The sequence below is a fragment of the Pongo pygmaeus genome, chromosome 2 (assembly GCF_028885625.2).
Source record: "Pongo pygmaeus isolate AG05252 chromosome 2, NHGRI_mPonPyg2-v2.0_pri, whole genome shotgun sequence".
Classification (NCBI taxonomy): Eukaryota; Metazoa; Chordata; class Mammalia; order Primates; family Hominidae; genus Pongo; species Pongo pygmaeus.
This window is the reverse complement of record NC_085930.1, coordinates 143225694-143237869: the sequence shown is the minus strand read 5'-3', so window position 1 is coordinate 143237869 and position 12176 is coordinate 143225694. Positions and strand designations below refer to the sequence as shown.

General features: G+C 38.7%; 1 protein-coding gene across 32 annotated transcripts in view; it reads right to left on the bottom strand.

Moving 5' to 3' along the window:
• Positions 1-12176, bottom strand: part of CEP63 (centrosomal protein 63) — a 92039-nt gene that overhangs the window by 10524 nt on the left and 69339 nt on the right. For 14 of the 32 annotated variants that reach the window (XM_054479838.2, XM_054479835.2, XM_054479845.2 and 11 more), the window contains 5 exons: positions 11878-12075; positions 10156-10242; positions 6147-6352; positions 5065-5344; positions 2528-3061 (listed from right to left, as the gene is read on the bottom strand). In XM_054479838.2, the coding sequence (XP_054335813.1) occupies positions 2903-3061; positions 5065-5344; positions 6147-6352; positions 10156-10242; positions 11878-12075 (930 nt within the window). In that variant the 3' untranslated portion in view covers positions 2528-2902. Of the gene's footprint in view, positions 1-2527; positions 3062-5064; positions 5345-6146; positions 6353-10155; positions 10243-11877; positions 12076-12176 lie in introns of those variants that run through there. The other 18 variants (XM_054479858.2, XM_054479860.2, XM_054479866.2 and 15 more) reach the window with 5 other exon arrangements.

The following is a 12176-nucleotide window of genomic DNA, read 5'->3' as shown; positions in this document are numbered from 1 at the left end:
CCCTGAGAGCAATGAGGAGAAACGTTCCCTGATGTGGGTCAGGGGATATGGCAAAGCTTTGCCAAGCCAGATAAAGTAGCCAAGTAAAGGGGGAGTTTTAGGAGCACATGACAGGGTGTGGGAAGAGGAGGCAAACTGAAGGACAGCATGCACACCAACACGAAAGAAATGATGTGGTGCACCTCAGGAATGGCATTTTCCATTGGTTCAAACTAGCTGAGCCTCTCCTAAGTGTTGGGCTTGTGCTGGGTGATGAGGATCCCACCATGAACCAGAGAAGCAAAGTCCTTTCCCTCAAAGAGTTTTAATTCTAAAGGCAGAAATAGACAATACAAACATAAATCAAGTAATGAAATGATTTCAGATAGTGAGCACTATGAAGCAAATAACACAGGCCAATGAGCTAGAGAAATAGGGAGAAACAGGTTTGGGAGGCAGCAATCAAAGAAGACTTGCTCAGAAGAGGATGCCAGAGTGCAGGTCTGCAAGGGGGAAAACGCCAATCACAGGTGAGGTAAGAGAAAGGGAATATTCAGGGTAAACTGCAAATGAAAGACCTTAACAGGTTAAAGCTTGCTGCACTCAATAAACAGAAAGGAGGCCAGCATGGGTGGAGCACAGTAAAGGATGATGCAATGGGTGATTAGGCCCAGATTATTGACACTCTGTAGGCTATACTAATTCATTTGGATTTTATTCTGAGTGCAGTAAGAAGCCTTGGGGCTGGGTGCAGTGGTTCACGCCTATAACCCAGCACTTTGGGAAGCTCAGGCGGGTGGATCACTTGAGGTCAGGAGTTCGAGACCAGCCTGATCAACATGGTGAAACCCTGTTCCTACTAAAAATACAAAAATTAGCTGGGCCTAGTGGCATGCGCCTGTAATCCCAGCTACTCGGGAAGCTAAGGCAGGAGAATCACTTGAGCCTGGAAGGTGGAGGTTGCAGAGAGCCGAGATCCTGCCACTGTACTGCAGCCTGGGCCACAGTGAGACTCTGTCTCAATCAAAAAAAAAAGAGAAGCCTTGGAAGAGTCTGAAGGGAAGCAGTGGTGACACTGTTTCATTTACATTTCTAAAGGATAACTCCAGAAGCTCCCTGAATTACTTGTGTGAGTAGTATCAGTTAGGAGGCTACTGCCAGAATCAGGGTGAGAGAGAAGTAGTCTGGATCAGGTGGTAGAAGTGCAGGAGGGAAATGGTTAGGTCTGAGATAAGATTCTGGGGGAAGAAATGACAGGACCTCCCAAATGACTGGATATGCGGATGTGGGTAACGAAGGAATTATAAGTAACTCCTAGGAACTGGCAAACATAATGCTATGTCCTGATATGGAATCTTAGCAAGAGGGAGAATAAAGAGTTCTCTCTTGGAAACAAGATGTTTGTCAGATATCCAAGTGAAGACATTGCATAAGCAGCTAGGTATCTAAGACAGCAGCTCTGGGGAGAGGTCAAGATTAGTAATAAATGTAAGGGTCACTGGCCTATAGGTGGTATTAAGAGCTTGAGAATGGAATGGAAACGTCTAGGGAAGAGAATGCTGAGGGAGAAAACCCATGACAGAGCTCTAGGGGGCCCTCTGACTTAGAGGTTAGAAGAGGAAAAGCCATGAGATGAGTGGAAGATGAGGTAGAGAGGAAACCAGAAGTTCCAGGTCACAGAAGCCAAGAGGGTCCAACTGTGCTGAATGATGCTCAGACACTGATTAGGTCACTGGTGAACTCAAGAGCAAGAAAGCAGTCTGGGGATGGAAGTGGTGCTGGAGAGGGTTAGGAAGAGAACTGCGGTGGGGCGGGGTGAGGAACTGGAAAGAGTCACTGCAGACAACTCTTTCCAGAAGTGTTTGGGTGAAGGGAAGCAAACATACAGAGCAGTAAATAGAGAGGCATTAAAAAAAACTGAGGTTTTATTAAAAAAGGGGAAATAACAGGATGTTTTACGCTGATGGGAAAGATCCACTACAGAAAGAGGATTCACAGAGGCCACACCCTTGAGCTGGCAAGTACACTACACTGACCTTTCTCATCTGTAACTGCACATTCTAGTTCCTTTGCTCGATCTATTTCCTGTGATCCTCAGATGCTGGCATCTTTCAGGGCCCCAAACCCAGCCTCCTGCTCCTCTCTCTCTCCACAGCCTCCCTGGTGGACCTTATCAACTCCCATGGTTTCAAATTCCTCCGGCACATCAACATCCAGATCTTTGTCTCCCATCTAAACTTGTCCTCAGCAGTGCAGACGGCTGAACATTTATTTCCAATGGATATTTCATGGGCACCATGCATGAAAGCCAGTCCCTTGCCCTCCCTGCCTCTCTTCTCTGCATGAGTGTTGAGCAAGAGAGGACTGCCTGCTAAGGTTCTTTAGCATACCTCCCTTATTCACTACCAGCCTGACTTTACACACTACCAGCCCCTTGGCTAGGAGGGGGCTACCAGCACAGTAAATAACAAGCCCCATTGGCTGGTAAGTGGCAAAACCAGTCTATCAATCCAGGTAAGTTTGACCCCTAAATCCATGCTTCTACACATTTCCCTTAAAGAAAGTTCCTGCAGTTACTTTATTATCAACATGTATCATAAAATCCTTATTTCAATTAATACATAGCTATTCACATTTAAGTCAGCAAGATAAGTATCACTTTATGATAATAAATATTCGTATGAGAAAAAAGTCTAGCAAAGTGGTTTATTCTCTCAAGTTATTGCTGGAAGAAGTCCTTTAAACAAACCAGTGCAGAGAAAATGCCTACCAAAGTATCAGTTTTTCAGCTTTCTTCACCACTGCTTTAGATGTATCATTTTTATAATTTTATCTCTTCATGTTTTTAAAGAGCTGCTACTTCAGATGACAGTAACTCTTTGGTGTTTATTTTTATTTCCAAGATTGTGATTTTTTTAAGAGGCTACTTTAAGGCTGTGAATTGTCTCACTGTCTTTTCACTCTCTCTTTTTAGTTCTTCAATATGGGCATCCAAGCGCTCTAGAATGTGATGAGACCTCAGTTCCTCCTCTTCCAAAAATCTGGTAGCTATTGAACCAAGGGGAGATACAGGCAAGGAACACTGGAAGAGACACAAATTTTGACATGTGTAAATAAGTAGAATGTTATATTTCTAAGATACACTGTTCATGACATTTTCTAACTAGCAATATTAAAAGGTGACTTTTTTTCCTCTGAAGATACTTTTTTGGTTTTCATCCTAATGACAAGAGCAATAAAAGAACAAAAATCAGTAAGTTCTGCAAAAATTAACGCAGATCTCTCCGTTTCTGACCCAAGTTGTAACAATGTAAAGTATCATATATTAATTATTAGTCTGAAGAATGTTTCAATTTAGACTTATATATGCTTCCATAGTTAATGCCTATTATTTCAAACTCACTTTAAAAACCTAAGTATGTCACTTTTATTTTAAAGCACAGAAAATTTAACAAAAATAAATTAGATGCCAGCTAAAATCAATTATTTTTTCTCCTCCAAATTTTCAGTCCACAGTCCCTTATCTGAAACCCTTGAGGCTAGTGATATTTCAGAATTCTGATTTTAGAAAGGTAACATAGAACATATGCCATATGCAGTCAATACTCATTCACAATAGCAGTAGTTGTGTTCTATAAAGTCACCCAAAACACTGAATTAGCAAACACAGAATTTTTGGCCCAGTGAAAATACACATATACAACAAATACACACACACACACATACACACATACCCCACACAGAGAGCATAATCCTAAATCCTAGAACAAATCATTCTGGTAGATTCTGTATTTTTTATTTCACATGAAAGACATGAGGTTCAGAAGTGGAAACTCCTGAGGCCGCCCCACTAACTGGTGCTGAAGCTGGGATTCAGACTCTATCCAACTGGCATGGAGCTGAGCTTCTTTCCCTACACTGCGCTGCCCCATCCATCTCCACCCTCTGGTCACCTCCGCATAAGCAGGGACAACAAGGCAGAGTGCTGCCTACTTCGACCTTGGCTGAGATTGTGCAAGTCGGTCACTCAAATTTTTTGCCACTCTGCATGTGTCCACGAATGACTGCGGAAGTGCTGCGCATACTGATTTGGGAGTTACCGATAAAGTTTAGGGAGCAGACAAATTCACAAATACAAAATCTGTGAATAATGAGGATCAACTGTATTACCCCAGTGGAGTCTGAGGGAACATCCCGTCACCAAACACACTGATATTTCTGAAGCAAAACACATAGATACTCACACTAAGTGGAACAGAGAAAGTCTATACATACTAACACATCAGTTCAGGCCAGGGAAAGTTTTGGTGCCAAACAAATTTTGCTGCAAAACTTAGGAAGAAAGTGAAGTGAGGACTTATTTTGAAAAATAAAAGAAAACCTTTCCATGGACTTGGTAGCACATTAATAAGTCAGAAATACTGCACTTTCACGGCTATATGGCCACAGCTGGTGACAGGAAATGAAGGGCCCATGGCAAGTGCTTTGGTGCAGAAGGCAAAAAGATGGTGCAGCCTGCACGGCAATGGAAGGAGCAAGGGACCGGCATGGTGTCCAAGGCACATTTTGCCCTGAGGGCCACCATCTGTGACCTCCAAGCCATGCTCTGCACACATGAGAGGCACAGCCTTCCTCCCCCTCCACACTCCCTTTTTTCCTTTCCAGCAGTTCCTCTTTTCCTCCTTCACTGCCTGTGCCTCAGGACTATCTTGGCATCCAGAGACAGTTCTTGAACTAACCATTCCAAAGAAAATTGAGCATCTCTGAAAAGGGCAAGAAGGGAATTTCCAATAATTATAACATATTTTCCATATGTTATATATGTTCCATATGTTCCATATGTTATATATGTTATATAACAGAATTTCCAATACTTATAACATATTTCAGAACATTTTGAAAAGTAGTCTTGGCCAAAAGTGTCTTCACAAGCAAAAACTGTATGACAGGGATACCTGAGAATAATGAAGAGTACTTATGATAAAAGAATCAGTAAGGAAAAAAAAAATCACCTTCTTCACCCTTAAAATAAAAAATGAAATCAAACTAAAAAAACAAATTAATAAGATCAGAAAGTTTCCATACCGAAGATATAAACTCTTCTTGGTCATTCATACTCTCAGACATAGTGTCAGAAAAATTGGCTTCATTTGTATCTAGCGCTGAAGGCAAAGAATGAGTTTTACATAGAGAGTAGGAAGTCAAAGACCTGGTGGAGCTGCAAGGGCTGATTTGAGGACTCAGGGGGCTTAGCACCCTAGACATGGGGTTTATACTATCCGACGCTTGTCCTCTTGGAGAATGAAGACCTGTTTTGTAGTGCTCAGTCTTTATTCCATCATGTCTGTGCTGGCCATGGGTTGGCCTGGATGGTAGATTAGAAAACAAAACAAATAAAAAATTGTAGCAACTTTTCTCTTTCCAACAGAAATGTAGGAAATTTGCTTAATAGCCTAACTAATAAGGCTAGAATTTACAAAATGAGCAACCTACTCAGATCAGAAAGAGATTTCTTTCATTCATTCAGGCCCCATATATCCAATTCCCACTACCAAGTCCCTGCCCTCACACACTTATGGTATAGCAAGAAAGACAAACAAGCTGCCAGAGTAATCTAGTGTGGTTAGTGCTGGGACAGGAGAAGTGCTGTGCACATAAGAAGGCACCTAACCTAACTAGGGGATTGGGTGGGTGTAGGAGTGGAGGTGAGGGTGTCAGCAAAGGCTTTGGGTAGGAAAACATGTAAGCCATATAGTATGAGCTGAAGCCAAGTGGCTTTTCACTGAATGCTTATTTCTTATGGTAACAGCCTATAACAAATTGACTAAAAACACAAAGGAAGCTGTTTATAAAAAGCCAAATTCTACTTCTTATGGGCAAATGGGGTTGACGAGGTGGAAGGCAGCATGAAAAGCCTCAGGTAATACGCATGTTGTTTACACTGACATTCAGAGTGTACAAAACTAAAGCTTTAATGAAAATGTTATGCACCTCCCCCATCCATTTTTAAATATGATCATAGCTTTACTTGTGCACACTATACTTCAGAATTAAACATAGAGTCCTTTGATGAAGATTTAATTTCTGTAAGTCAGAAATTATTCTCAAAGAAATGAGAATTATACTGTACCAATACACATTTTAAATAAACTTTTAAGAAATTTTACTTGAACTCTGTATTCTTGAACTCAGTTGTTCTGCTGTGTGTTGGTTTAAAGATCCTGTCATTTTGTTTTTTGCACATCTGAGTAGAAATCTCCAGCTGAGATTTGGTATTCATCAAATCTTTCTGTAGTTGTTGATTTTCAGACACTAATTTATTTAATGCCTCAATATAATTCTCCTGGAGGTCTGCTAGTGAAATCTCTTTTGCCTAATAAAAAAGAATACTAGAGTCACTTAATCTGTACAAGAATACTTGTGATCTGTGATACTGCTGGTTGGAAAATTCAGTATTTTTTAGTTGTAAGTAGTTAATCTATGACTTTAATGAAGCTTTGTTTTTAGGCCTCCTAAGACTAACAGAGATAAAGAATTCTTCAAGTAAATGGTAGTGGAACACTAGAAGCACAATGGGCTTCCTTGTGTGGCAAGGAATTCCAACAAGGTGGAGGAAGGATGGAATCAGGATGGAGGAAAGCTGTAAGAGGGAATCAGAAACAGGGAAGAAGAAGGAAAATAGCAGCCATGTTTCTTCTGCAAGAAGGTGAAGGTTGAACAGCCCCAGAATACCAATGGAAGAAAACAGAGACCTAGTTCAAGGAAAGAAATTTGAACAAAAAGTTCTGAGAAAAATTTTCTGGCTGGCAGGGACAACTTTTAAATAAATACTCTCTAATCTTAAACACTTTTCTACAACTTTGGTATCTACTCATATATAAATTTGGACATGATAAAGCAGGATTCAAGTATATAGTGGGAATTACTATTCTGATCTGGTATCATAAATTTTATTGCTCTTCAATTCTAGGTGTTTCCTGGTAAGACACTACTTGAAAAAATGGTAGTCTGGGTGATTTTTTTTCTAATGACAAAATATTTTAATTAGTATTATGCAAAGTTATGGTAATCTCTGGAGTTTAATACCATGGGTAGCTTGGTCTTTTCTGTAAAACAAACAAAAAAAAATTCTGAAAGTAAGCTGGTCAAGAGTGGTCTGACAAACATAATTTTCCTAACAAAAACATAAACTTTAAAATATACCTGTGAACTATCTGTGTACAAGTAGTGACTATGAGCTACAAAATCTTTCAACAAGTTGTCAATGCCAGATAAAATATCAGAGAAGAACATCTGCAGGACATATGAGTTAAAATGAAACTATTAACAGTTTTTAAAACATGGTAAGTAATTTATCAGAGCTGCTGTTTTCATTATTAATTAGGTAATTTATTAAAATAGACGTTTAACCCAAACATTCATTTGTACAAGTAACTTCAGCTTCCTACATGGTAAAATGCAAAAGGGCATTTTCTAATAATTATTCTTCATAATATGTACAACATATTCACACTGTATGTAATTTCAAAACTAGAGAAAGCTTAAACTGCTGACAAGCTTTTCACCAGTTTGATGTCTGATGTCATTAAACATACTTATTAAAAAATGATAATGCTTACCTTCGTTCAGGTATGTTTTAAAAATTTCTCTAAGTTATTATTTTATAAACAATTACTACAGATAAATGAATATGAAAGGTAATATGAAAACTGAGTAGCAAGCACACATCTAGCTGTGTAAAGAAAGAACAGTATTACCACTATTATTGATAGCTGGAAGTTTCAGGAGAAATTAAGCTGAACAGCATCTCTGGTCATGGTCTGGCTTAAGTTCCCCTGAGAGTTCTCAATTCTTAAATATGAACAGATAATCACTGCATAAGATAAGAGTCTCTCAACCAAGTACTGCTGAATCCTAAGCCTTTACAGAATTCTGTGGTGTAAATCAGTTTAGTTCTTAGAGTTCTCCACTACTGGCTTAGTATTGACTTTATTAGGGGATATCAAGTTCCCTCCCTTCCTTCCTTCCTTCCCTCCTTCCCACCTTCCCCCTTACAAAATGTTTAGCTATTGTCTCCTCTCCTATTATTACCAACCTCATGGGTTTGTGCTTTAAAAATAAATCCTTTCATGATAGTTTTAGAGGGATTTGAGGATAGAGCAAGATCAGATGAGTGTTTTCATCTGCCACCTTCAATGACAGCGTAATATTTATAAAATCACAAATTAACCATTGAAATAAATATTTAGTTTATTTCAAAATTTTGGATACTGCAAACAATACTTCAATGACCATTTTATGCACATTTGCTCCTAGAGAATGGTTTCTATGGGAATGTAAAAGGTAAGACCATTCTGAAAACAATTCAGCAAGGACTATCAAAATCAGAAACACACATGACCCAGGAATTTAGAGGCTATACGTTATTTATGCATTTGATGGATATTGCTAAGCTGTCCTCTAGAAAGGCCGTATCAATTCACTTTCTCATTGACAGTGCAATAAGTCTGTTTCCTTACATCTTTCTAACACTGGCTATATATTAGTTTTTAAAGGTTATTATCAAACCAATTAGTAAAAGAATGTCTATTTATTTTGCTTTATTAGAGAAGTTGAACAGTTTTCTTTGTTTACTAGATATTTATATTAATTCTGTGAGGTATCTATCTACATCCTTTGCCTATTTTTCTACTGGATTATCTTTTCCTTATTATCTTTGTAGGGAATTTTTATATATTAATAATTTACATTAACCTTTTGTCTGATTATAAACTGTTTTCTCCGTATTAGTCTTTTTTAATAGGGCCTTTTACCATCCAGAAACTTCACATTTTTATGTTGTAAAATCCTCTATGGCGTCATAATGTTTGGAGAATCTTACCCTTCTCAAAGATTACAAAAATAGTCCCCCATTTTTCCAGTTGAAATAAAGTACTCTATAATAGTCCTTTGCATGTTCTTCCACCCCAGTATCCACAATCCTGGATTGTGAAATTAGAACTTTTCAGAGCAAACAGGGAGCATGTTGGAACTATGTATCTTTTTGGAGGAATACTCTCTGGAAATTCAGGAAAAAAGCATTTATAAAATTTTCAGACATCTGACCTACACCAAGAAAAGATGGGTCAGAATAGATGAGTCATTTTGCAAATTATAGGAATTTTGTAACAAAACAGTTAAAAGAGCATCTATACTGTAATTCACTGTTGGCTAATCATGTTCTCTCTGGTTTCACAGAAGCTTGTATGCATTTCTTACCCTTGCTACTAGATTTCTCTAGTCTCTTAAAGGCTAGAGTAATTTGAGTAATTGCAGCTGATCTAAAATCTCTCTTAAAGGCAAGAATGCTATCTTATTCAGCCTGTGTTCATTATGGCACCTACTAAAAGTCCTTGAATATAAAAGATTCTAAAATATTTTATTATGTGAATATCTTGTAGAAATAAAATTAAAATTAAATTATTTTAAAGACAATATACTTTCTAAAAAGATAACAAACATAATAATCATTAACAATAATAATAGTAATAATACCACCATCTAGGATGTATTGCATACTTACTAAGTGCCAGGTACTATGTACTATGTTAAGTCCTTCATATACATTCTTCCAACTAAGAACACAGACTGTAGGTAAATTTTATCACATACATAATATAAAAAAATACCTTCCTGGCCGAGCATGGTGGCTCATGCCTGTAATCCCAGCACTTTGGGAGGCTGAGGCGGGCAGATCACCTGAGATTGGGAGTTCGAGACCAGCCTGACCAACATGGAGAAACCCCGTCTCTACTGAAAATACAAAATCAGCCAGGTGTGGTGGCACATGCCTGTGATCCCAGTTACTCAGGAGGCTGAGGCAGGAGCATCACTTGAACCCAGGAGGTGGAGGTTGTGGTGAGCCAAGATCACGCCATTGCACTCCAGCCTGGGTAACAAGAGTGAAACCCCGTCTCAAAAAAACAAACAAACAAACAAACAAAAACCCTTCCTGCTGCTGGAGTGCAGAGTCATATTTTGCTCACTTCCAGCATTGTTTTACCTTCATTTTCTTTGAGAAAATTTCTGCAAAAGGATCTAAGTTGATCTTAACTCTCTCTTTATAATGTAAATATTTACAAAGTAATTTTTTTGAAGGCTTGGATAGTAGAAAAACTTAAGTTTCTATTTATGTACCTCATGTAAACCCAATTCCAATTTCATCACCATTTCAGAAAGATGACGATTTTCTAATTTGAGTGACTCCAGCTGATCCAAAATCTCCTGAAAAGGGGAAAGCAGAAAAAAAATAAATATAACATGTAAATCAAATGCATCTTACAAAATTTTTCCACATGGAATTTTCATTAGGCTAAGTCATATTCTTCATTTATATATATACATATACATATTTATATATATACACATATATACGTGTGTGTGTGTGTATATATATATATGGACTTTCTAAAAAGATTTTTAAGGTGTTATTAAGGTGAATGAACATGAATGGGATGAAGATATCATTCTAATAGGATAAATCAGGTGACAAAGCAGCAAAGTTTCAATCCACTGAACCCCTTAAATCCCTACCCATTCTCCTGTGCTGGCCTCCTCCAATTTGGCTTCTACCTGCAACGTCACATGGAATTGTACTTTATTCACAAAATAATAACTTATATTCAGTTCTCATTCCCCTTAGCTTTTGTGCTTGACCATTCCCATTTGAAAATATTCCTTCTTTCCTTGGCTTGGCAAAAACTATCTGATTTCCCTCCTCACTGCTCCTTTTTTTAAGCTTCATTCCAACATCTTTTTTACGCTAAATGGGAAGTATCCTAGGTTTGGTTTGAGTCACTTCTCTTCTTACGCTATGCTTTCTCACTATAATCATTAAGTCTCTCAGGGGGTTTCAAATGTCACCATGAAGAAAGGACAGCCACAGCTAAATGCCTAATCCTGATTTTAATCTTCAACTCCAGGCCTTCTGTGGAATTGACTATTACCCATACAAAGTTCCAGCCTTTATTCCAAACAAATGTGTCAAACCAATGTCCTCTCCACCAGTTTCCCCAGTCTGTGTACTTTTCACACAAATTCATCATCCTTCACCAAACTTGCTCCCTGTCTTTTATCTATTTCATTAAAGAGCATCACTTTCCATCAGTTGCCTAAGTTTAAATCCTGTGGAACACCATTCCTTAACTCTGCCTACCTCACCCTCCCTGCCAATCAAATACAATGCCCAGTCATTTTTACCAGCCTAGTATCTCCAGAATTCATCCATTTCCCTCTCCCTCCCTTGCCCACTGCTCAGGCCACCATCTTACCACTGTAACAGCATCTGGGTGCTCTGTCTCCCTGCTTATTCTCCATTTAAGGACCACTGAATTTTACTCCTGCTTGCAGCCATTCCCTACTGACCTCAAGGTCACAGTATAACTCCTTTATGTGGCTAACAGAGCCCTTCAGCAGCCAGTCCCTGCTTTCCAGTCTCATACCTTCCACTCATCCCACTTGTACTCTAGTTTCAACCACAGCGAGCGTGTTCTACTCTCTCTTAGAGACCTCTGTATTTTCCTGTGCCTGAAACACCTTTCCTCCCCATCACCCAGCTCGCTCCTAACTTAGCTTTGCTATCACACCTTCTGGAAGGCCTTTGCAGCGAGTGGTCTAGATTCAGGCTGCTTGTGATCTCTAGTGACTCTCACCATACACCACTGATACAGTCACTTTACTTGTGTCTACTCTCACCTCCCCACCATACTCACTAAACTCTTTGCTAACCAGCATACTCTCAGCTCAAAGCACGTATCTAATAAAAATTCACTGAATTAAATATTATGAAAATTACGTCTTTAATCAACTCCACCTTTAAAACAAATTTCAAACTTAAAAAAGGTTTTGTTCAGGCTTCACCTTATGCTCTACTGCTTTGTCTTCTGCCTTTTGCATCTCTGCTCTGAGTCGCTTTTCCATGTCTGAGGAAGAACCTTTGGTGGAAGCAATAGTGATATCTCGCTGATGTAACTCCTGAGTTAGATGGGAGATTTCCATCTTCATTCCTTCTAGTGCAGAACTGTAACTTTGTTCACCCTGTAAAATCTGTTCTTTCAACTATAAAGCAGAAAAGAAAGCACCAAAAGTTAAGAGAAAGCATTTAGATAGAACAATATGTTACTAGCTAATAAAATAAAAGTTCACCTTATCTCAAGACA